General features: G+C 41.7%; 1 protein-coding gene across 3 annotated transcripts; it reads right to left on the bottom strand.

The window, feature by feature from the left end:
* Positions 1-2,469: 2,469 nt before the first annotated feature.
* On the bottom strand, positions 2,470-25,663 carry smarca4 (SWI/SNF related, matrix associated, actin dependent regulator of chromatin, subfamily a, member 4). Of its 3 annotated transcripts, none has more exons than XM_023349120.1 (34): positions 25,558-25,663; positions 23,297-23,560; positions 22,996-23,128; positions 19,435-19,893; positions 18,657-18,755; positions 18,146-18,401; positions 17,211-17,337; positions 16,958-17,131; positions 15,774-15,947; positions 15,531-15,698; positions 15,402-15,449; positions 15,184-15,314; positions 13,959-14,025; positions 13,758-13,870; positions 13,520-13,667; positions 13,280-13,443; positions 13,126-13,192; positions 12,932-13,042; positions 11,674-11,916; positions 10,707-10,820; positions 10,491-10,598; positions 9,639-9,725; positions 9,506-9,552; positions 9,251-9,417; positions 8,122-8,285; positions 6,983-7,210; positions 5,865-5,942; positions 5,556-5,774; positions 5,211-5,470; positions 4,403-4,508; positions 4,211-4,312; positions 4,005-4,137; positions 3,775-3,914; positions 2,470-3,129 (listed from the first exon to the last, which is right to left on the bottom strand). In XM_023349120.1, exons 2-34 carry the CDS (start codon positions 23,516-23,518, stop codon positions 3,097-3,099), a joined length of 4,890 nt encoding a protein of 1,629 aa, XP_023204888.1. In that variant the 5' UTR covers positions 23,519-23,560; positions 25,558-25,663; the 3' UTR covers positions 2,470-3,096. The 3 variants fall into 3 exon arrangements, with proteins under 3 accessions (XP_023204888.1, XP_023204887.1, XP_023204889.1); XM_023349119.1 differs by having other exon boundaries at positions 15,402-15,452; XM_023349121.1 differs by lacking the exons at positions 18,146-18,401; positions 18,657-18,755; positions 19,435-19,893; ... (1 more) ...; positions 23,297-23,560; positions 25,558-25,663 and adding an exon at positions 17,994-18,137 and having other exon boundaries at positions 15,402-15,452.
* Positions 25,664-26,005: the final 342 nt, after the last annotated feature.

Below are 26,005 nucleotides of genomic sequence, written 5' to 3' on the forward strand. Positions count from 1 at the left end.
TCATTGGAGATCAGCAGCTTGACCGCTTCATTAGGATGTAAAACTAATGAGAAAATATACATATAATAATAATAATAATAAAAAAAATTGTTTCACTGCAAAAAGACAAAGTATTACTGAGCGTTTTAGGTCTAGTTTTTGGAACAAATATCTTAGCAAACTTGAAATAAGACAAAACTAACTTATAAGTACATTTTCATGTTTTAAATTAATAATTTCTTAAATTTGGGGAAAACATACTCTTTCCATTGGTAGATTATTTCACTTACAATCCTGAAAAATTGTTAGAAGTGAAATAGTCTTCCGATGGAGCTAGTAATTTTTAATCAACATTAAGGAATCGACTTAAATCAAGCTCGTACGTCTTGCAGAAAAGTGACTTTTAAGTATGTTTTGTCTTATTTCATTACTTGGTAAGATTTACATTTTTTTGTTGTAATGAATTGGGCTAATTCACGTATAGAAAATAAGCAAAAGTGAGAAGTGAAAACAATACATAAAAAAAATAAATACATAATCCAAATAGAATTACAGGAAGCGACAGGAGAAAAGCACAAATCCAAATGACACAGAAGCGACGGCAGGGTGTGTGTTGAAAGTGTCTGAGTTGTGGCGATGAACTGAGCTTCTTTCTTGTTGAGTTGAGGTTCCTTGAAAACGCCTCAGACACTCTGCAGACCCGGCTCTGTGTTTGTTCAAGTGCCGAGGCATGCGGCAAGGAGAGGAGCGTGTGGGTGTGTGAGGGGAGGAAAAACTCCCAGCAAGATTCTTTTTTTTGTTGTTGTTGTTTCTGGAAAGTTCAGCCTGTCAGTTGAACTGTGGCGTCGCTCCATGCAGTTATAATTACGGCATTTAAATTAATTTATGGTTTTTAATGATGCAATCCGACCATTTGTAGAGGAATGGCTTTTAGAAGCGAGAATCAAACAAGTTGGGACATCATTATGAATTTTTCCTCCTTTTTTCCCCCTCCGCCCACACATGGTCAAAATTATAAGTTCTAAAAATAAATACAGTGGCTCTCAAAAAGAGGACACACCCACAAACTGTCTGGTTTTTAGGTTTTGAAAATGAGACCATCATAAATCACAGTTATTGTTCACCGGAAAATATCAGACTTCGGCTCCCGCCAACCGCAGTGAATCTGGTTGACGTGAAGTTCAGATGATATATCTCATTGCATGAAGGTATTTGTGTAAAATATGTATATTCCACACAGCAGAAGCTTCGTTTCCATTACAAATGTGCACAAAACTTTGCCAATATTCTGCTAATCTTAAAATAAATAAATAAATATGCTGCGTTTCCACTGAAGAGGAATTAAAATCAAACGTGAATAAGTTTGTTCACACGATGTCATTAAAAATCATGTAGAGCCATCATTCTCCTACAACTTCCTGTCGTCGTCTTCTTAGTTTGTGCCAGTGACAACATCCGGTCGTTGATCATGTGACTGTTATGTCGCGAAAAGCGCTTGCAATAAGCCAACTTCGATATTGGCGAGCCCCTCCACAAAACAAAATAAGAAAAAGAAAAACCTCACCTTAGAGCCAAAACTAACAAAAACACATTATTTTTTAAAAATTGTGGTGTTTCCATTAAGTGAACTTATTTTCAAAATTGTCAAATTGCGCAATTAATAGTCAATGGAAACGCAGAGACTAAATATTTTCACAAAAGTGTTAGGAAAATGGGACTTGAACTGGTCGGAAGAGTGGGCAGCAGCATTTTCACATCAGCTCCAGCAGGTTTGTTCTTTGCGTGACAGAAATGAAGTCCACAGGACTCAGCTGAGAACTGGGGTCGAGAGACAGGAGTCCTCTTTCAACACAAAGTAACTGAGCCTGCAGTTAAAAGTGAAGAATGGCTGAGAAAAAGGCGGAAGACCGTAGAAGCAACAAGGACGCTACCGCACGCTCTCATGGGGCCTCCTAGCGGACAGATGGAGTCAATGCAGGGACAAGTCTGTATGTATCGAAGCTCAGAGATCTTTTTAATCGTTGCTCCAAAACTATAGAGCAAAAATGTTAAACTTTTCAAACTCGTAAATTTGCACGTTTTTTTCCCCCAGAAAATTAAAGTCTTTTGTGGGTTTTTTTTCTACCTATAATGGCCCTAATAGGCTTTTTTACACATTTGATATATAACATTTTTACAACAGTTGAAGGTAACAGTCACTTTATTGTGCTCCAAGATGGGACTATGTCCGGAAAACACAAAATACCGCCTTTTAAAGATGCTGTTGGGTTGTAGTCTTTGTTTTATTTTCAATAACAATTTTATTTTTATATTGGTCTTGGTTTGTTCTCCGCCTGCCCCCCCAACATATGCTTCACAAGAAAGGAAAAAAAAAAAAAAAAGAGTTGTGGTTCATTCACTGATGTTCTCTTAACCACCTTTATATTCCATCCGGTGACTTCTGAAGACGACAGAGCGACGCAACGGATCAGGCGTAACAACGACAACGAATGAATTGAGATGTCTTTATTGTACTTTATGGAATCCAGTGACAGTGACACGAGAAAAAGGTCCTGTCCCCCCCGTCCACCTCTCCCCTTTAACTGAATGTGACCTGAGCGGGAGGAGGCGGCGGCGGCGGGACGTACCGCGTTCCCGTCCTCGTTGTTAAATTAAAGCACAGCGAAAACACATCCAGGCGCGTTGCCACAAAACATGCATCCAAAAGGGACTTCGAGGAATGCAGCACACTTTGTCTCGACAAAGACAAAAAATGTATGTCACTTTGAATTATAATTAAAAAAACAATAATAATAAAAAAAAGAAACAACAAAACCACAGCTGCTTTGTTTGCCCGCGATCTGTCCATGATGACTCGGGCTCTGTCAAGGTTCCACTTACAGGAAAAAGAAAAAAAAAAAAAAAAAAAAAAGACTACCATTTCATTATGGGACATGGTTTAAATATGAAATAGATGGTTCATAGCGTTCATTTTTTTCTTTTTTAATTAATGGTGTACTTAAATGCTGACTGTGACACTAAAAATCAGCCCGTCTAGGTAAAACTAGTTCTCTCCTCTGGCCGCCTCCCTGCTGCGTCTAGTGAAATATAAAGTCAAGTGAAGCGACGGGGTTCGCTTCAATCATCCTCACTGCCGCTGGCTGAACGCTCCTGCAGAGAGAAACCAGGCATTTACTGCTTTCCATACAAAACTATCGAAACACAGAGGTTTTTGTTAAACCGCAAAACAAGGTTCCTGCATGTTCAACATGAGCCCAGACTTTTCCTCACTCACATTCCTACAGTTTTGAGATGGAAACATGACGACTTCCTGCACATTTACAGCAGATATTTGAACAAGGAAGAAAGGAAGAAGGGCCTAAAGAATGAAGGACAGAAAGGAAGAGAACAATGCAAAAAGAGAAAAAAAAGACATAAGGAAAGAGAGAGAACAAAGAGAGGCAAAAGAAAGGAACAAAGAGAGAGAAGAAAGAAGAAAAAAGAAACAGAAAGAAAGTAAGAACAAAGAAAAGAAAAGGTCAGAAAGAGAAAAGAAACAAGAAAGACGATTAGAACGAATGAAGGAAAGATGAAAGGACAATGAAGGACAGATGATAAGAAGGATTGAAGGATACGAGAAAAAAGAGCAGAAAGGAATGAAAAATGGGAGAAAAGAAGCAAAGAGAGGAGGAGGAAAGAAAAAACATGGAGGAAGGACAAGAAGGACATTGACTCGGAGAATAGTTTCCTGTCCTCCATTTTCTTTTCCCTCTCTTATCCAGATCAGGTTAACCTGGTCTCCAGCGTCTCCCTCACCTCCTCCTGCTCGTCCTCGCTGTCGTCGTCGCTGACGACGGGTTTGGCCCGGGAGCCGCGGCCCCTCCGCCTCTGACCTTTGCCCCCTCGGTCGCCCTTGTCCTTCCGGCTCAGCTTGATCTTCACCTTCACCGATCGAGCTGACGGGGAGAAAACACGAAGTCGTGAAGAAAAAAACAAAACAAATCGGTGCTTTACGTCTGCTGCCTCTCTCTCTCTCTCATCCTCACATTCAGACTCGGAGCCTTCGTCCATCTCCTCCTCCTCCTCCTCGCTCTCCTCTCCCTCGCTCTCGTCGTCTTTCTCGATCTTCTGCCTCACGCTGGTGAAGACAGACTGGAGCACGATGGAGTCCTCGTAGATCTGGAAGAGTCGCCGTTGACGCTTTTAAATCGGGACGGGAAAACGAGTCGGGCGGGTTTGCGACGGATCTCACCAGAGAGCCCTCCAGGTTAAAGGTCTGGGCGTTCTGACACAGCAGCATCACGTCCTTCTCCAGGTCGTTGAGGTTGCGGTACTTGTGACTGCGGATCCGCTCCTGAGGGCAGCAGGGAGGAGCGGAGAGAGTGAATGGGAAAGAGGAGCGAAGAGGAGGGAAACGCGAAGCCGTTCCGAGTTTCTTCCTCACCTTGATCTTCTTGAAGTCCACCGGCTTGCGGATCAGCTCGTAGTACTCCGGCAGCTCCTTCCGAGACGGCAGCTGGATGAAGACTTCGCTCAGCTGGCGGCCATTACTGCAGGGAGGAAGAGCAGAGCTTCAGCCTAAAGGGTGGAAAACGACCGGTCTGCGTCGGTCGGGACCAAAACAGACAGAATTTGGCGAAGGGTGTCGGCCAAATAACTTGTGGATCATGTTGTAATTTACTTTCTTAATTATTGTTCTTTTAGAGAAATCTGTAGACCTGAAACCTGAACAACTGGAGATTGAAAACGGTCACAAAAATCCTGGTTTTGACTAGACCTGTCGCAATAAATCCTGTCCCAGAAGTTATCGCCATAAACGATAATATTGTTGATTTGAGACCATTTTCAGGTAACATATTGCATACTAACACAAGAACAGACTCTCAGAGATCAACGAACTTTAAATTGTAGTGAATATTTAACACTGAGACTGGAAGCCATTTTAAAAAGAAATAAACAAAACAACAGAAACAACAAATAAAATGGATCATAAAGTCTCTGTAAACAAAACTCTCCTTCAAAAAAAAGGTCCAGCTGAGACCAAAGCACCAGACTGAAGACTTTTATCATCCAGTTTTTAGTGGAAAAAGGGAAAAGAAAAAAAACATAAATCAAGCAAATGGAAATTATTGAGCTTGTTTTAATTCATCATGTAATTTTTTTGCAGCTGTTCTAGTCCTGAGCTCCAAATACTTGACCGCGGTAACAACCATGAGGTCTCCTCTGACTCGGTGGCGTTCCGCCGGTCTTACCCGTCCTTGTATTTGACGACGGCGTCGACGGTCTTCTTCATCTTCTTGGTGAGGGACGGCGGGTTGGGGGAGAGCTTCTCCGCCGGCGGCCGGCCGCGTTTCTTGGCCTTCTTCCCGCTGTCGTCCTTGTCCCGCCCGCGGTGGCTGGAGCTGGGCGTGGCCGGGCTGCCGTCGTGGTCGCGCTCTCTCTTGCGCTTCCTGGTCGTCTTTTTGTGCCGCACCTCCTCCTCTATGTCCTCCAGGTTTCCTTCTTCTATGGCCTAAAGAAGGAGGAGAGCGGCGAGTCAGAAGGTCGCCTCCAAACCCGGTCTAAACCCTCGGAGGTTTTCCCCCGCTCTGTCCCACCTTGAGCCACTGCTTCTCGGTCAGCGAGTCGCTGTAGTCCACCTCCTTGCGCTGACGGGAGCCGCGGCCGAACATCTTCTCCTCCTCCTCCTCGCAGGTCAGCCTCTCCACCTCGGCGTCGTCCTTCAAGATCCAGCCTGGCATGTCGTCCTCCTCCATCAGCCGCGGCTTCCTCTTGGGGTTGCGGGCGTCCTCGCGGCGCCTGTCCAGGTCCATTCGCTGCAAACCAAACGGGACAGATTAGAATCCAACTCCGCAAATATCAGTGACTAACTCAGGAAAAGGAAAAGAAAAAGAAACTAAACTTACCATGAAAAGCTCAAACTCTTCTTCACTTCTTGCAATCATCTGATTGACGGTCTCATCGTCTGGCACCTCGTCCTCCTCCTGCAAGGAAAAGGATTTTTCTTTCATTTCTTGCACAGGGCTTCTGCACGTTTCACCAACTCAAACTTAAGGCTCTTTAAGACGCTTTCATAACCGTTTATGAATGAAACGTAAGATCTTTGTCACAACAGAAAATCATGTATTTTATACAGTAGTAAGACCAAGATTTTTTGACAAATATGCACATAGAACCTCATGGTACGGCAAGAGAAGGGAGCAGCAAACTGATAATAAATGCACTCTTCACACACAAAAAAAGCTATCTATCTAGTTAGCAAAGGTATATTAGCAGCTAGTTAGCTGTGTTTAGTTTCACCCCGAGTGATGACGACTCATTTGTTACTCCCTGCGTGTCGAATCCAACACACATGATTGACATAGAAAAGCTAGCTAGCAACTGACCAGCTAACTAGAAGCTAATTAATGCTAACCCCAAGTAGCTCGAGCTACAGAATGGACAGAAGATGTCTGCACACAACTCAAATGCTTTCCTGACAGAAAAGTCCAGTGAGAAAAATAAAATGCATGCAATATATGTGCGTAAATAGTCCTTCCGGGGCTAAATTTAAGACCTGTGATTAACAAATTTAAGGCCAACTTCTATATTTTTAAATGGATTTAAAGAGATTTTAAGGCCTTGATTTTAACTACATAAATTTAAGACGTTATAATCCATTTTATTTATGATTTCAGTTGCATTTGGTTTTTATTTCCATTTTATTTATTGATTTTAGATATTTAAAATATCTTAAAATTTCAGAATGAAGTGTTCTTCACAAAGTTAAACCATAATAGTCTTTGAGAGGGCAAACATTTGTTATTATGCCATTGTTATAACACTTGAAAATGGTGTCAAAATGACACCATTTTCGCAATTATTGCAATAATATTATCTTTTATCGCAATAATTGCTGGGACAACTTGTCATCTGGCAAAATTTGTTATCACGTCAGGCCTCCTTTAGATAGATACATGAACTTCAGACTCATTAAGACGTTTTAGGGATGAACAGACTCCTCGCGGTAAGACCAGCTCCTGACCTCGTCCTGCTCCTCGTGCTCCAGGATGGCCTGCAGGAAGGCCCGCCGCTCGCAGCCGGAGGACTTCTGGTCGAACATGCCGGCTTGGATGACCTTCTGGTCCACGTTCAGCTTGTACTTGGCCGCCGCCAGGATCTTCTCCTCCACACTGTTGACGGTGCAAAGGCGGAGCACGCGCACCTCGTTTTGCTGCCCGATGCGGTGCGCTCTGTCTTGAGCCTGAAGGTCCTGTGACGAAAGAGCAAAGAAGAACATCGGTTCAGACACGAGAAAAAACTTGAAGTCGGAACAAGAGAGGTTTAAAATGGAGCCTTGGATTAGCATTGTTAGCTAACAACTGATTGTGTCATCCTGGACTTGTTGCTATCAAATACTGCCTCTGCAGCCTGAATATTGAGCTGTTAGCATGTCATGAGATTGTCATGCAGCAACAGTCAGAGGCCTCTCATACCAAAAACATCTTGGTTATTATTATTATTATTACACTAGAGCTGTGTAATTTTATTGATTCCACAATATTTCTGGATTTTTTTCCCTCAGAAATTAGCAATTTTTCCATCTGCGAGAATTGATACATTAAATCCTACTTTGAGTTTTATGTCAAATCCACATGAAGTAAATGACAGCTATCAAACATGACATTTGTTACCCAGTTGCACATGTACATTAAAAATCACATGAAACAGCCAGTTACAATTAAATAATGAAATAGATAAATTACATTATCTAATATAAGTGAATAAGACAAAAAAGTTTCCTTTTCTGCATAACCATATACACAAAGTCACATAACATTTAAACAAAGCAAATGTATAACAAAAACAACATTTATTACACCAGTATTACACCATCAGTCCAATTAATTCAATCAAAGTCTTTGGATCAGTCACAAACTGTCACCAAAATCACTCTGTCCCTCTAAAATCTTTCAGAAAATCTTAAAAATGAATTGAATCATATCGAATCGTATTGTTTGCTGAATACCGTGATACATATCGTATCGTGAGCAGATTACTATTGTGAGATTATTGTATCGCCACAGCCCTGTATTACACCATCTTCTCCAGCGGTTATTACTGTTGCAGAGCAGAATGAGTGGTTTGGACCGCTTCCTGTGATTCTGCGGTCCTGTGCTTCACCTGGTGAGGGTTCCAGTCGCTGTCGAAGATGATGACGGTGTCGGCAGACTGCAGGTTCAGCCCCAGGCCTCCTGCCCTGGTGCTCAGCAAGAACACAAAGTACTCTGAGGCCGGGTCGTTGAAGGTTTTCAGCAACATGCCGCGGTCTTCTGCTTTGGTGGTTCCTTAGGGGCCAGAAATAAAAACATGTTGGAGAAAAAAAACCCATCCAAATTCCAACATAGGGCTGATGAAGGAACATTGTTCCGAACATTTTCAGCTATTTCTCATACCTTTTATCACTTCAGCTTTATTCTTTTCTCTTTTTTTTCCCCAATTATGTTTTATCTAATGATTTTCACACTAATCCGGGTAAGGATTGCAGAGAAAAGTGATTTCACGCCACATTACATTTATTTTATTTATTACATTTTATCTGAATAAATCTAAAGATAGCATGGTTCATTTACTAGAGTGAGTAAAGCTAAAAACAATCTCATATGCACTCATTAAAGAGTGACATATTTAGTTCAGATTGAAATTTTACTTTAAAGAATTTTAATCCAGAAATTTTGGCCTACTGAAAAGTATTTGCGTACAGCATAACCAACCAATACTAGGTCAGGGCTCCGTTTGAATGAATTAAGTAATAATAATAAAAAAAAAAATTTATAATAACACTATTTTGTCAAAGCACAGCACAGAACAATAAAAACAAAAAAATGACTGTATTAATGTGCTGTAGCATTTCTTGGGTGTTACGGACTCTCACCTTAGCTTTCTGCCACATTTTTTCCTTCCTCTCAACTTTCTATCAATTTCACTGGCTGCAGAACACTTTGACCAGCAAGGACCTTTCAGTTTCCCAATGATCATGCATTTCATAACATAACCTATATTTAGTTTTAAAATAAAAATGATCTTAATTCAAATTAATAGTGGGTTAATAAGTATCTGAGGAACTGAATATTGATTTTCAACACCTGTAAGGCCTGTTCAGTCAAATCAATGTTCAAACTGTATTGATCCATATTTAATTAATCTTTGTATTACGATTTTTTTTTGGATTGAATTCATAAAAACAAAAACAAACCTTTTGATGTCACAGGTTTATTTTTGCACATAAAGTTACTTTTTTTTTTATTTTTACCATCCAAACGCAGGTATTTGAAATTGCGGTAACCGAAGTAGTCCTCCATGATGGTCATGAGCGACGTCATCTGGCAGAAAAGCAGCACTTTGTGTTTGGTGGCTCTCAGCTTGGGCAGGATGCGATCCAGCAGCTCGAACTTGCCCGAGGCACGGTACAGATCAGGGCTAACAAAAAGACAAACAATAAAAACAGTCAGTCGTCATACACACGTACACATTCATGAAGAAGGAATGAGAGTGTAGTTGTAAATACCCAGTCACGATTCCTCCGGAAAAGCCGAGGTGCTCGGAAAAGGACTCCTACGAATAAAATAAAAAAATAAAACTTTAGTATTCCAGAAACGTCGGTGTGTTTACGGATCGTCGCCGTTTCTGCAGCTTCATGCCTCGATGTGCTGGAACATGTAGGGGTGGTTGCAAATCTTCCTCAGCTGCATGATGGTGTTCATCAGGGTCTTTGTCCCGCCTTTACCCTAAAAACATTAAAAAAAAACACAAATGAAATCTGTAGTTTGCTAAATATCTCCTAAATTAAAAAAAAAAAATCATTTTAGTTCTATTTCAGGGTGTGAACATTTTTCCCCGCGGTAAAATCCAAACACTTTTCAAGCATTTTCCAGTTAAGTTTTCAAACTTTTCCAGCACCTAAAACAATAAATGATCTAAAGAAAAAAGAAACGTTTCAATTCGCTATTGTTTGATATTAGTTATTACTGTTATCAATAACGTCTTGTGGTAGACTTCAGCAAAATACACTATAATATAACAAAACTTCATGGTTTGAAAATGCTCTCAAACACCTGACCGATGTGAGAACAAAACAATAATAAAATGTGGTTTAACTCAAAATAACCTTTATTTCAAGTGAACAGATCAATATCTGAATGAGCCATTAAGAATAATAAATATTCAAATATAAGATAAAAATGCTCACCATGTTTTCTGACATTTAGAAAATAGAAGTAATCTTAAACAAGAACATTTTAGACTGACTTAACTTCAATCAGTGAGGAAAAAAAACTCTTTATTAGGGGTATGAAAACATCTGTTTTCAACTGTAACGCTTTTACAAATTTAGGCTTTAAATTGGACTTTATTACAAAACTGTGCCGTTTGAATACAAAGCACTTCCGAGAACTTTACGCAGAACAAACTAAACAAGCTAAAATTGAAGCATTTTTAAGGATTTCAAGTACAAACCCTGTATTTTCAATTGTTTTACAAAACGATGGCGTTACCTTCTTGTCTTTTTCCGAGCCGTCGGTCAGCAGAACGCCTTTGGCCTGCATGTGGCGGTACAGAACTCTCTGCAGAGCCGACATGTCGCACTTGATCACGTACTCCACCTGCGGCGACCGATGAGGGGAGATTAAAAAACACAAAACACATATTAGAACATAAAAACAACAACTCAATAACAGGTTTTCTATGTGTTTTCATGTTCCTATGGTTACCTTCTCTGGCAGCTGGGCCTCCACCTCTTTCTTAAGCCGGCGCAGCAGGAACGGGCGGAGCACCTTGTGCAGACGTCGGATGATCAGGATGGTCTCCTCTTCGTTCAGGTCCACCTTTGTGGACATTTATTGGTGCTGGATTAGCTTTTCATACGCTCTACTAATCTGGAACAAACTTCCAAAACGCAGAATTCCTTTAAATAAAAGCTAGAAACCAAATGTTTAGAGTTTCCTTTGTTTAGTAGTAAATGGAACATTGATCAACAAATTTGATACGTGCGTTTGCGCGATGATGGAATTTGGCAAAATGTAACATTTATTGCTTGTTTCATAACTGGTGAAACAAGCAATTATTATTTTATAATAATTATAATAATAATTATTTTACTATTTTTGGTTTTATTATTTTATTTGTATTATTATTTGCTGCAATATGAGCTCAAAGCGTTCAGCTAGCTTACCAAACAATTGCGTTTACAAAAATAATAGTCATAAGTGAGTGTGTCGCTCAAAAGAAAAGCTGAAGGTGGAAAGAAAACCACGTCAGGAGAAACTCACGTCTGCGGGAATATTTTTTAGTTTCGCAGGATGAATTGAAGAACTTTTTATTTTTGTAACGATAAGATTTCACCAGAAAGCAGATCTGCTCTTACCTTAAAAGTGGTTTATTCAAAAAATGTGTTGAGATCATTTCAGGTTGTGTATATTAAGCTGTTGTGTTAATGTGAGGTCAGTTTCAAGCTGGGTGGTTCGTGAGTGTTTGATTAATTGGTCCCCATCCTGGATGGGTTAGCATTTATGCTAAATGAACGTAATAACTATTGAATAGACACTAAAAAACATTCAAAGTTGATGTTTCTTCATATATTTTGTAGAATAGTCGGCAGGTTTTCAAAGGGGGTCCCCAGCCTGAGGCTAATGCCGTCGGGGGGCCATGGCGTGTTAAAGGTTGATAAACCTGACCGACCTTTTCCCCGGTCATGGCGAACGGAGCGTTGAACCACTGCTCGAAGGTGCTGCAGCTCTTGAAGATGGTGGGCAGCAGGAAGTTGAGCAGGGCCCAGAGCTCGGGCAGCTTGTTCTGCAGCGGCGTCCCTGTCAGCAGGAGGCGCCGCGGCGCCAGGTAGTGCGTGTTCAGGACCTGCGTCAGCTTGCAGTGGTGGTTCTTCATGCGGTGGCCCTCGTCCACGATCATGTACTTCCAGCGGATCTGCGGGGGAACGATGAAGTCAGAGCAGAGCGGTTCGTAACCTTCAGATTTCAACGTCATGAATCTGTACAAAGTGCTGCAAGTGTGAAGATCCACATATATTGGCTCTGGACTCAAAATCACTGTTATTATTATTATTGCAAAAATTCTGTTTAAAGGTTTCAATTTACTTTTGCTTGTCTTTTTTTAAGACTTTATAGTTGGTGTTAAGGTATTAATACTCCAGTCTTCCAATAACACATAATTATCAGGTGATATTTTCAGATTTCCTGTCAACTTTAAACATTTTTTAACTCAAAAACAGAGCGAGCCAAAGGGGGACATAAAAAAATAAATAAATAACAGGTTTTCTATGTGTTTTCATGTTTCTATGATTACCTTCTCTGGCAGCTGGGCCTCCACCTCTTAGAGGGGTAGAGCGCCCTCACGTTCCTACCGATGAGCTTAGCAAGTTTTCTTGGGGAAACCAGCATTTAAAGGATTTCATTTTCGATACCTGAATTTAAGACTTTTAAAGACCCTTTGAGGATGCGGACACGCTCCGAGTGCTTTAGGAGGAACAGGTTAGCTAATCGCAGTCTGGTTTGTTTTCTCCAAATACTTCAGAGAACCTAACAAACATACAACCAGAGCACCAGAGCTACAATAGTGATATAGGTCATGTGCTAGAACAGCCTAATCAAAGTACAGACCTAGTAAACATAAATTACTAATTTATGTTTACAGGCGGTCTCCAACCAATCAATTTGAGCTCCGGCTACTTTACGTAGTAAAATGAACAGAACTATCAGTTCGCAGACGGAACAAACTAGTAGAGACACAAACTAAAAGACTTTCAGCCAGAGCTGCTTCTACATGCTATTAGAGACTGGATACAAATACAGTCCACACTTTTTAAATGCTACTTCGTTAAAACAAAATAAAAATAAAAAACTATCTAGAAAATTGAACACTGCCTTGCGCTATTCTACTGAATAACTTTGCAGGATGGCGTAAATTAACAGATTTCCGTTACCTTGGCTAAGATCTGCTTGTCTTTGATGATGTACTCGTACGTGGTGAGCAGAACGTTGAACTTCCCGCTCCGCAGGATGGGAACAAACGAGCGGCGAGCCTGCGGGGAGCCCTGGAAGGGACCGGAACGCGTTCAGGAAACGGAACTACAACCGTTCACGAGGCGGAGGAAACGGTAACCGAGCAACGCCTTACCTTGTAGGAGACTTTCACCACTGACGGAGCCCATTTGTCAAACTCGTACACCCAGTTCGATAAAGTCCTGGAACAAGAGATTGCTTTCTGTTGGGAAGAGTCATCTGGACAGTCGTCACCGGTCAAACGTTAATCTGGTCACGCCGTGACTTACGAGAGCGGTACGATGATGAGGAAGGGCCCGTTGATGCGCTTGAGCTCCATGAGGTACGTGATGAGGCCGATGGTCTGGATGGTCTTCCCCAGGCCCATCTCGTCGGCCAGGATGCCGTTCAGGTTGTTGTTGTAAAGCGACACCAGCCACTCCAGACCTTTAATCTGATGGTCGGTACAGTTAGCCCCGCCCAACTGTTTTTTAAATCCGCCGCGTTGCGGTCGGCGGTAGACGCTTTACCTGGTACTGCTTGAGCATCCCGTTGACCATCAGAGAGGACTGCTTGTCCACTTTCTCGGTGACGGCGTGCGCCACGGCGTAGTACGACTGCAGGCCTCGGTTGAAGCTGGCGCTGCCGTATTCGTCGTCGACGTCCTGCTTGGCGTGCCTGGGGGAGGAAACAGCAGCTCGAGTGAAAAGCGAGTCGTCGACGCGTGAAAATGAGCCGGAGGAGGCGGAGCTAAACGTTAGCAGTTACTCTATGATGTGCTGGACGTCAACTTCCGAAACGTCTTCGCTGTCGGGGTCTGGAATCTTCTTCTTCTCCTCGGTTGAAGCTGTCGTGGGCTGAGGCTGGTCCTCTGCGTCGTCCTGGCAACATGTTTTTTTTTTTTTAAAACGTTAGCACCAGGAGCGAACGCCTTTTACTCTGTTTTATTTGGAGGCAAAGAGTACGCACCTCATCTTCCTCCTCTTCGTCTTCTGAACCGCTGTCCTCGCTGTCTGAACGCGGCGCCACTTCATAGCTGCAGGGAACGCGCAACGTTCCGTTATTAAAGCGAACGCAAAAGGAAACTGATCTGATAAGAACTGATGAGCCGATCAATCAGCCAAAATTTCCGCAGCTGGTCAATGAATACGTCCAAACTGAAAACCCTTTGGCCAGTTTCGGAGCTCAACCCACCAAACATTTGTTATGTAGACAGATTACAATAAACTGATGCTTTTTTGTAAACAACATCAGATTCAAAAGTATTTATCAGAAATGCAACAAACCAATTCCAATTCCCAATTTTCCTTTATAACTTTTATTCTAATGTCTGCTGTCATGAAAATGACATAAATCAGAGTATGCGTTCAAGGTGAGGCCAGTTTTTCAGATTAAAGGGACCTTTTGAAAATGACCTTAAAGCAGGTACTCATTCATGTTTTATTACAACAAAAATTTTAATGTTAATTTGAACATTAAAGAATTGGGGTTTCTCAATATACACATTTTAAATGTGTTTTCATTGCCTGAAAGTGGAAAATCATCATAATTAGCAGGGGAAAAAAGCCGTCAAACATCTGACTGCGTGTAATTAATCTATGTAATGTTTCACTGAGTAATAAAGTGGACTTTTCATCAATATTCTACTATTGATTTATGTATTATGTATGTATAATACCATAGATATGAATTAATAAGTATGTCACACCTCAAATAATCCTGGGAATTTGTCTTGGAAGGACAAACCTGATTACTGCATGTCTGTTTATTTCTTTTCTTTAACAGGCATCTGCATTTATGAAATTATATTTTGAGCTTTTGCTAAAACTGCAATCTCATTTTTCAAAAAGTTAAAACAAATATTTTTAGATTAGCATTATTTGGCTGGTTTGCGATAAATTAATGAATGTGAAAAATCTTGATGAAATTTTCAGTCCGTGACTTGCTGGTCATGGGGGAAAAAATCAAGAAAAAAATCTGTGGTTTCCTTGGAAACCTAAAATATCCCATTTTCTTTACAATCAGAAAGCCCACATTGGTGGTCATAATCCTGTACTTACTTTATCTTCTAGTGTGTTTACATATGAGGAAATATTGTGTCATACACCTTGGAAAGAAAACTGAAATGAGACATAATCATAAAATGTTTGCCTTTTTTTTTTTTTTTAGAAAGCAAGCGCGCCATGATAATTACCCAGGGTTCATTTCCAACCAGGCTTCCAACTGGCCAGCCTTAGGTGCGTCGACGCCAGTCAGGATCTTTCCGCTGTCCACGTGGATGACCTTCACCGGCAGGTCGCTCATCTGACTGGTTTCGTCTAGAGGCTAGTAGCAGAGAGAAGAAGAATCAAAACGCTGAGCGTGGAGACGGTGGCCCATTGGGAACAAACAAAGATTTTCCTCTAAGCTCACCTCTCCATCAGGTCCCATAGCAGGCGCACCGCCTTCAATGGCGTCTGGCTTCTTAAAACAAACACAGAAACATTGTGAGAAACAATATCACAACCTCAAAGTTCAGACATTGCCAGAGGCGACATTAACCTTCTTTTTTTTCTTCTTTTTCTTCTCTTTGAGAGCTTGTGCTGCCTTGTGGGCGCGCACCAACTCGGTGAGGTTGGCCACGTATTCGTCGGTCTGCTGCAGTAGGTAGGCCAGGCGTTTGTCTTTCTTCTGGTCGATGAGCTTCCGGTAGCCCTCCTCATCCTCAGCCTGGGGAAATGTTCAGAGTGAGCTCAACTCGGATTTATCTGACCGTCAGGTGTTTGGTAAAAAAAAAAGTCTCACCATCAGCCTCCGCATTCTCTCCTTTTCGATGCGCTCATTCTCCTTCTTCTGCTCACGCTCGGTGTTGGCGTGATAGGTAGTCACAGCCTTGGTGGCCTTCTGGATCTTGGCTGTGATGGAGCGGTGGTATTCTTTAAAGTCCTTGGCATGCTGCAGGATGCTGTTGAGGTATTCCTGTCAGGAGAAAGGCACAAACCAATCCTATGGTTCATAAAGATTCATCATGACCGCCATCAGACTTAAAATCCCAGAGTTTTCATATGTTTTTGATCACTAGCTAGCCAGATACATAGCTATTATTCTAGCCATATACTTAGCTAGTATGCTAACCAGATACATAGCTATTATTCTAGCCATATACTTAGCTAGTATGCTAACCAGATACATAGCTATTATTCTAGCCATATACTTAGCTAGTATGCTAACCAGATACATAGCTAGTATTCTATCCATATACTTAGCTAGTATGCTAACCAGATACATAGCTAGTATTCTAGCCATTTACTTAGCTAGTATGCTAACCAGATAGTTAGCCAGATAAATACATAACTAGTATGCTAGTCAGATAGACAGCATAATAGCTGTCTAGTAGCTAGATAGATATATACTCAGATATATAGCTAACCAAATAGACTGCTAGCCGGAAAGACAGTTAACTAGCCAGCCAGAGAGCTAGATAGATAGCTATGTTGAAAGATATATAGCTAGATTTCCAGAGAAACAAACATATAGCTGGCTAGCTACTTAACCAGATAGACAGCTAGCCAACTGACCAGGTAGATAAATAAGCAGTCAGAAGTTGTCCAGATAAACAGCGACTATGCTATCCAGACAAATGGCTAACCAGATAGACTGCTAGCTAGGCAAGAAGATAGCTAGCCAGCTAGATCGATATATATAACTAGCTAGCTGGTACATAGATTAGATAGATGAGACAGATCAGATGAATAGATAGCTCGACAGATAGATGCCAGAAATTCCATTCTGTTCTTTTTCCACAGTTGTCTAGAACTTGACTTTAAACTCTGCCATTTGTCCAGACTCCATATAAAGCCTAAACCTCTTTAAATTGTTTTTCCATTTTTCATTATTTAATCAGCCTCCAACTTCTTTGTAGCTTCTTCTTGTAGCTGTGCATATAAACATGCAGCAGCTCCAGGATTAATTGATGAAAGCTTCTCTACCTGGTGTTTCTGGCGACGTTTTCGCTCTTGTTCGATCTTCTGCTGTTTCTCCAGCTTCTCTGTGATCCGGGCCTCTCGTAGAGACTGACGCTTGCTGCGCTTGTAGGCTTTGGCGTTCAGGGCGGTTTCCAAAGCTGTGTCCCGACGCATGCAAGCCACCACCTCTTGACGCAGCTGTAGGCAAAAAAAAATTAAATTAAATAACTTGCTAGAAACTAATCATGATAATAAAGCCAGTACTGTAATGGTGTACCTGTCTCTGGAACGTAAGCAGCCTCAGAGCCTTGAGCTCGATGGTGGCCTTTGTCCTCAGATCACCGGCAAGTGAGCCAGGCAGATGCTCCAGCTCCTGAATGCGGTGAACAATACGAGCTTGTAGCCTGAAACAAAGAAGCACCAGCTAATCTTTTCCATTTTCGGTACAACAATGAAGGCCCAAACTTTCTGTTACATTATAAAAGTCTCTAAACTTAAGACTTTTAGAACCCTCCATGATTTGGACAGTAATCCTGGACAATCCTACATTTACTAAACTTTATTTTGTCTCTTAAAAGTGTACTTCCTGTTCTGCATATTCCTGCTGTGCAGGTGTTATCACCTTCTCTACAGCGACACCATGTGTTCAGTACGAGTCGCAGGTCTTTATAGCACCTTACTTTTTGACTCGAGCACAACTTTATTCACAAAACTTCTGCCTAAATCTGTTCGAACAAAATCACATTTTAAATACAAGCAAAGCTTAAAGAACCTTTAAATGTGACGTGTTGGCTCTGGAACATCAGTGAAGAGCTTTTCAAGTGTTTCTCTGCTTTGTTCTGTGGTGAATTCTGTTGCTGCGCGTCGTTCTTAGAACGGCTCAAAATAACCTTCATAACAAGCAGTCATACAACATAACTAGCATGCCGACTCAGAAGGTGTTACTGTGTAGTCTGTTTGCTTAGAGACAATCCAGTTCACTCCTAATAGAAATATCCAATGATAGCGGAATGCTTGGAAAAAAAGTGAAAAAAACCCGATAAGAGTAGCGGTATTTCACCTGCGGCCGGAGCCTCCCACATGTCCTACACCTCTCATGTCTCTTCACAATGCCAGACAAGAGTCAAGCTCAACAGGGTCTTCTTTGTGCCACAGCCATGAGGACGACATGGGAGTTGTGCTGCTCCATATCGGCCCCTCCGCCCTCCTCACCTGTACTCTCTCTCCTGGAGGATCTCCACCGGGTCCAGCCCGTGGGGCTTCTGGATAGGCGTGATGCGGTTCTGCTTCTGGTGCAGCATCATAGGAGGGAGCTGCGCCGGTTGCCCCGGCGACTGCGTCTGCGGGGGCATCACCGGGGAGGCAGCTGGAGGCACGGACGGCGGGGCGGGTGAGGGTCTGCCGGTGGGCTGGGGGGGAATCAACTTCTGGGGAGGATTGGATGGGGCAGCGGCGTTCACCATTGGTCCTGGAAAGGAGGAATTAATTTTCATTTTAGCTCATGAACTGAATCGTGATCTATTTTAGATTGTAAACGGGGCATTATCGTAGTTGTTTTTCACGTTTTTGTGTCCAGTTTTTTTTCTTAAATCTTCGCTTTTAACAATTGTTTTCTAACTGAATGTAAATCCCTGAGAAGCATCGACCTGTTTTGTTACAGAAATGCAGAGGAATAAGTAAATAATAAAGACATTCAAATATTTGGAGCTATGAGCGGGTTTACCTTCAGGCCATGATTTGGGTGGTCCGTTGGCAGGCTGGCCTTGCATAGCAGGAGGAACTCCTGCGGGTCCGGGTGGCGCCATGTTGGGACCTACCATCCCTAAAATAAGAAAAAAAAATACAATATTTACCTCCATTTTTATAGATAATCAGTAAAGATGCACCGATCCACTTTTTTCACTTTCGATACCAATAACTGCGTGTTAGCATTGGCCGATATCAACCTATTACAGAAAATCAGCTGAATTTACTTAAAACGTTTCCTTTCTTTTTTTTTTGTTATAAACACAGACATAAAAGCACTGAGTTACAAATGTATTTGCCAACTCTGCACCAGTACGTCACATTTAAATACACCAAAACCTACAAAAGCTTGGTCAAACATATAAAAACAACTTTCATTTGTTCGGTCAGTGCAGTTAGGAGTAGAACAACCAGTGTAAAGTAAATACTTTTGTACTTACTTTAACAAAAACAACTGCAATAAACCTTCGTTCAAATGGTTCAAATGCAATGGGGGAATTTATTCATGCGGGAATAAAGCATGACGTCGATCAGACCACAAAGCATAGAATTAGACTGAATAGTTCCGCCCTTTTGGATTTGACACTTTGTCACCAATACCTGATCATAGAATTATTTTCAATATCAGGACCGATACAGATATTGATATCAGATGGGTGCGCCTCCAATAATACATCTAAAAATAACCATTTGGGTTCAAAGTTTCCCTGTTACTAAATAAATACCATATCTTGTGTTGGTCTTCCTTCACTCACCATGAGGTCTGTTGTAGTTGGTCTGAGCTGGTCCCGGTACTGGTACTGGTACTGGTCCCGGCCCCGCAGGTGGGCCGCCCCCAGGCCCGGCGGAGGGTGGCATGTTGGGCATGGGGGGCGGCTGCTGCTGTTGCATCCCAGGCATGGGCCTCTTGCCCTGCACGGCCAGCTGCAGGTGCTCTGGGATTGGGTGATTGCGCGCCAGCATCTTGTAAGCCATGATCTGGGCCCTGAGTTGGTGCAGCTGGTTCTGGTTGAAAGGGGTGGGTCCGCCGGCGGCGCCCGGTACGACCCCTGGCGGCCCACTGGGACCCGGGGGCCCGGCCCGGTTGGGTTGGCCCATGCTCTGGGCGGGGTCCCCGCTGCCCTCCATGGGACCGGCTCCGGGGCCAGAGGGGGGGCCGTTGGCCGGGACGGGGCTGGGCGCGTGCTCCGAGCCGCCCAATGGAGAGGGGTATCCTAGCAACAGTGACAAGGCGGGGGAGAGACTTGAATGAGATGTCACAGAAAAAAAAAAAAGAGGAACTTTCGCTTTTGAATTTATTTGAGTTATAAAAACATTTAGTTTCCTCTTTGGGACAAATAAAATATTGTTGAGTTGAATTTTACATTTTAAAAAGAACAAGATAACTCTATTCAGGTCCAAACTTTAAAACATTTAAAACTCTAAACTGTTAAATCCCGTTTCTTTCCTCTTCAGTGTGGAAGTCCAAAAGACGAAACACTGAAAATATATTGAGCTTGTTCACATTTCATCATATCACAGTCACAAATTTCAATGCCACTTATTTGGGATTTTATGTTTCGGATCATCACATTGTAAATTATCATTATGAAACCATTAAAAATTAGTGGTCGGACTCTGTTAAACCTTTTAATCGAGTTAATTTCAGGGTCTCTAATTAATCACATTTCAATTGAAAACCATATAGACAAAATAAGCAACATTCTCAATTGAAAAACTATTTTTGCTGCTAAATTATTGGATAAATAGACAAACAAGCTCAATAACAAAGATATTTAATGTTTTTCATGTATTATTTAGGTTATTCAGCCATCAGATTGGTGCTTTCAGGTGTTCAAACCCCTGATCATTCATGGAACTTCTTTAGAAATGTGGACTGTGGATGTTCACAGTCCACATTTTGTGCTGTGGACTGTGGACAAAATGTGATGTGGACTGTGATGTTTGTGCTGCAGCTACATGTTTCGCATTAAGTTGCTAGTTCAGGTTAGACTATCTCCTTTTGACACGACTTGAACACAACGATGGTCTTTTTCAGCGTCCAATCAAATCAGTTTTTGAAGCAGAAATGAACCTCCAGTAAGTGAAGAAAAGCAGCTGTGTCGTCCATGGACGTTAGCGGATGTTGCTTGTGCGTCAGATATATGCAAGAACCAGAAACATGGAAATGCAAAGGCCTGACAGGAAGCTTTGCATCGACACAACAATAAACATAACACAATTCTAAAAGCTCAATAGTTTAAAATATTAAAAACCATAAAAGACGACACATAATAAAAAAAAAAAAAAAAATGAAATAGAAACGATGCTAAATGGAATTTTGGTAGCTTATGGTAACAGGAACAAAACTTGTTTTATAACGCCTAGCTTTTCAGATTTTTCCGAGAAGGTTACTAGATGTTTCCACAATTATCACAGAAAATCTCAATAAAACACATGAAGGGTTTGTGATTGTGCTAAGATAAACTCAGGGGCTGTGAATACTTTAGCAAGGCACTGTAGATGCATCTGTGCTTGTTGTTTCCTGAAAGCTAAAGCCCATAAAACACTCCTCCTCTCTGCCAAATCCACACCAGCAGAGGAGGAGAAACAGGTCGGATGGGTCCACACACACGCACGAACACACCCACACACTCTAAAGCGCCTGTTTCTCCTTGATACAGGTTGGCAGGATGAAGAGCAGATATTGTTTCATACTCCCTCCGACGTAAAAATAAAACCACACAATGATCTAAACTAGAAACTTGCGGGGGGAAACCGTGATTGTGTTTACTTACACACACATAAATATACATTAGGGGTGTAACGATACAGTAATCTCACGATGCAATACACGATATTCTGATCACGATACAATATGTATCACGATATTTGGCAAACAGTACAATTCGATACGATTCAATGCACTTTTGCAATTTTCTGGAAGACTTTAGAAGGACAGAGTGATTTTAGTGACATTTTGTGTTTCATAGACTTGGATTTAATTAACTGAAAACTGATTAACCGCACCAACTACACAATACCTAACTCTGATTGGACAGAGTCCAACAGTCTACAGCTGGACAAAATGAATCAAAGACGCAGTGAGAAAATTAGTTTCTGTAATTTAATACATTTGGATTTGACATAAAACTCAAAAGTTTCAACAGTGATCTCCCCACTCATGAGCCAAACAAACCAGACATGTTAAAAAGTGTGTATAAGCCTATAGACCCCTATGGTTTATCGTATCGATACTCACGGATAAAAAATCAATACCTTCTGACCTGCATGTTATTATTTATATAAGGAAATTTTGGGCATGTGGACAAAGCTGGAGGGAAAAAGACAATTCATACATGTCATCCATAGCCGCGCTGCCGCCGTAGAATAATTCCGTTAACTCAATGAAACTTGGACATGTAGATATTAATTTCGTGCTGTGATCCACGGCAAAGAGAAAGACCGTTAAAGTGCAACTCAAAACCATTTCTTTCTCGCTCTCTGCATTGGCCAGGCTACACACAGATTTGTTGCCATAGCAACTGACAACACCACCCCTAAAATAACACTGAAATATTTCCCACACAAAGAGCAAAACATTCAGCCTGTTGCAGTAGTATGGTTTTAGGCTTAGTGTTTATTTTGTGATTATTAATAAGCGATTGATGCGGTAAGAGGAGAAAACTCTAAATATATCGCTGCACTTGACTTTACTGTATTTCTAGCTCGCTGTTACTGTCTCTTACTCTGCAGTTGTGGAGTCACAATGTCTGGGATCATGAGCGCCCCCTGCCATGAGGCAGGAGAACTGCCTGCCTCACCTCGAAACTGTTCTCTCCTGTTTCTGATCGCTACTCAGCACACGAATCACGTTACACACACAGTTGGTGACAAAAAACACTCTACATTATATACATAAGCTAAATTAGGGAAAATAAGTTGATATATTAAATGTTTTTTAGCCATTTTATTGGTAACGTACAGACAGGAGGAGGATGCTCTCATAGAATGGCAGCCAGTGCAGTTAGAGAGGTTGATCAATCCCAGGTGAGGCTCAGCTCGCTGCTGCCTCACCTGCTGCGCTTCCGAGCGTTTGAATGGGAAAATGCGAAAATTCAGCGATTTTGAAGAAAAAATAAGCAAGATTGGTTATGCTAAATGAAAATTAGGTACTTTATAGTACAAACTATAAGGTGAAAATAGCAATATAAATTATTTTATCATATTTATCCATTATGACAGGTGAAGCTCTGCCTCACTTGCCTCCCCTGACTGCACGTCACTGATATATAAATATATACCTAATAAGAAACTAATAGAGGGAGATGAGTTACCCTGGGAATGTTGGTCCATTGGGCTGGGGGGCGGTCCCATGCCGCTGTGTCCACCAGGCCTCATGCCCATACCCTTCATCTGACCATAGCGAGGGTCATCAGGCATCCCCTTATCGTGCATGGGGTCCATTGGCTGTTCCAGATATTCAGACATAAAGACGGAAATTATCAACTGAGAATTTGAATATTCATCACATGCATATGTTTAACAATATTGATGACATAGAAGTGGGTTTTAAAAAATACTAGGAAAAGAAAAAAAAACTATTGTTTTAAAAAAAAAAAAAGAAATCATTTATACTTTGTGCATCTGGTGCATGTTGTCCTGAGGATATCCTGAGGGTCCCTGTGGGGGGTGGGGGTGGCCAGAGCCGGGCGGCCCTGGGCTGGGCCCCATCATGCTGTGGGCCGAGCCCGGTGAGGGCCCGGGGCTGGGGCCCATCATGCCTCCTGGAGATGGTCCCGGGCCCGGGGAGGGACCGGGCCGCGGCGTCCCTCCCATCGGTGGGTCGGGGGTCGACATCTCTCACGAGGAGCTGAAAACGCGCAGCGGAAATTTGTACCCCTAGAGAAGAAGATAAGATTAGAGTGACTAAAAACAAAAAAGGTTCATCGAGATTATTAATGTAGTGGAGCATAAAAATAACAACACTAAGGCATCCATTTTGTCTCTTATTATGTATTTTCTGGGCACATGCTGCCATTTTACAAGGATAATCAAGTAGCAGTTAGTGTAAAAATGCTATATATATCAAATATTACTTGAAATAAATTTGACTTTGTAATTTGACACTTTAAATTGGGCCTCTGTCTCTTTAAGAAGCTCCTATTCTTTATGAAACTCCATCTTCAGAAAGTCATCTCAGCATCAAACCTCTATTAACCCTTTAACAACGTTTTGAATCAGCATTGCACTGAGAAGTAGCTCCTCTAATGAGCTCAGCAGATGTGCAGTTCCTCCAGGTGTTTGCTAACTGCAGCTGGCTAGTCTGAAGGAGCTCAGTCCACCCTGCTGTTTTGCACAGGTGAATGTTTGTCACGGGGAGATTCAAGGATTTCTCAAACATGCATGAAACACTTAAGGAAACACTACAGGTACGTTTTTGATGAGGGAATAACAATATAGCATGTTGTAAAGCTAAAAAAGGTCAATTTTACATGACACTATCCCTTTAAGACACAAGAAGTTTCTTCAAAATTCTAACATTCTCTGTTGCTTTTTAGTCATTTTTGAAGAATAAACAGAAATTTTCTTTCTGAATTTATGGTAGGTATTTCTGCAGGTTCTGAATACAAAGATTGGAGGGACGGCAGGTGTATAAACTGGCAGGTCTAGAGAGGGATTTTTTTAAATCATACAAATGGGGAATAAAATCTCTAAATGGCTCTATTTTTCCCCATACTTCTCCACTCCTGGAAAACGCTGTAAAAAAAACCCATCCATCTTCACAGAAACCCTGTTACCAACAGGCTGATTCTTTCCTACTCAAAGTTTCTCCAGATATACATTTTAGCATACTTTGTGTTAAGTATTTTTTTTCCGGCACACTCCTAAAGAATAATCCACACATCTTAGCACTTAGCTTTAGATTTAGACAACACTTAGCTTTAGATTTATTGCAAACATAAACGGAGATGGTTTATGTTTTTAATAGGGCCGCGTCAGTTTCTAAACGTCTCCATAACTGTAAACTTGACAGGTGGACAGTTGCTGGGGCAACGCAGCTGAATCTACAAGTTCAGGATTAAAGGAAATGTGACAGAAGTTATTTAAATGTCCCTTTGTGCAACACAACAATAGGCGAACAAACTAAGGGGCCATTTTTTTATCCAAATAAGCTACAAACTGACGAGTTTAAGAAATAAAGTGGAGAAAAATCCCCTCTTCTGTTGTTGCTGTGTCTACATGGACGAGTCGGTGCCTGTTTTCACCCATTTAAACTGTTTCAGACATTGCTAATGTTAGCTAGGCCTAGCCGGCTTTAACAGATAAGGTTACACTGACACTATTTAAACCCTTTGTCTGAACCTCAGCATTGACTAAATGTTCAACCAGCTTATTTATACCAACGGTACACCTAGTTCAGTCAAAAATAAGTGTTTAAATATCACAGAAGCTACAAAAACACCGCCCGACTCGGAGCAATTTACCAAAAAAAAAAAAACTCTGAAGCAACACATCCAGAAGCTGGCGACTGCTAACATGCTAGCGAGCTAGTTCGGCTAGCCTTCCCCGGCCATGCTGTGCCGGGCCAAAAAAGTAAGAAAAACGACGTTTATTTTGTTGATATATTTGATGCGATGCGGCGACACGTGAAAAGTTGGAGCATCACTCATTGTGGGAGCTGATTGATCCAACGCGCCTCCCGTACTCTTGGCTCGCGGCTCCGTTCTTCTCCTAAACCAATTTTCATTCATTGCACTCTGCCGCGCCACTGTAATGTCGGTCGGGCTTTTTCTCTCCAGAAAACCCCCCCACTAAAGCTAAAGTAAACCCAAACAAAAGCACTAAAACGTGGCTAAAAGTGTCCTCATGCAGACAGAAAGACTTAAAGTACTTACACGAGAGTTTGAATGTTGATATTTGGGTTCTGACCGGAGGCAGCGTCTTTTGGTGTTCCCCCTAACCAGAAACAAAGAGCGACCTACCCGGTTGGTTTTTTCCTACAACCCCCCCTCCCGTCTCCGTCTCTCTGAGCGTTTGCTGTACGACTCAACAGCGCCCCCTGCCGCGCATGCCAGGCCCCGCGTTTACGTGCCCGAAAGAACGAGAAGCCCGAACCCGATTACATTAATAGGATTTAACCTCACACATTTCTTTAAAACAGTAGTTTATTGTGTAATAAACTAATTCGAGCAGCACTGGAAATTAAAACAAAGGGCTTTTTAGTTTACTATAGCAAAAATGAAATCTCTTACCATAACTCTGTTGATAATAAAAATTATAATAGCTTTTTTTCCTCTATTGGCTAAATCAGTCTTCAAATAATAATTTTCCTTTTTAGTGTTT

The sequence above is a fragment of the Xiphophorus maculatus genome, chromosome 16 (assembly GCF_002775205.1).
Source record: "Xiphophorus maculatus strain JP 163 A chromosome 16, X_maculatus-5.0-male, whole genome shotgun sequence".
NCBI classification, from domain to species: Eukaryota; Metazoa; Chordata; class Actinopteri; order Cyprinodontiformes; family Poeciliidae; genus Xiphophorus; species Xiphophorus maculatus.

Bases quoted from the DNA above. Each gene is read 5' to 3' on its own strand.
- smarca4 (XM_023349119.1), bottom strand. From the start codon at position 23,518: ATGTCGACCCCCGACCCACCGATGGGAGGGACGCCGCGGCCCGGTCCC. The intron at 10,599-10,706 runs GTAACCATAGGA...CGGTCGCCGCAG, and splicing joins AGGCCCAGCTGCCAGAGAAG to GTGGAGTACGTGATCAAGTG. The intron at 3,915-4,004 runs GTGAGGATGAGA...TCTCCCCGTCAG, and splicing joins CGAAGGCTCCGAGTCTGAAT to CTCGATCGGTGAAGGTGAAG.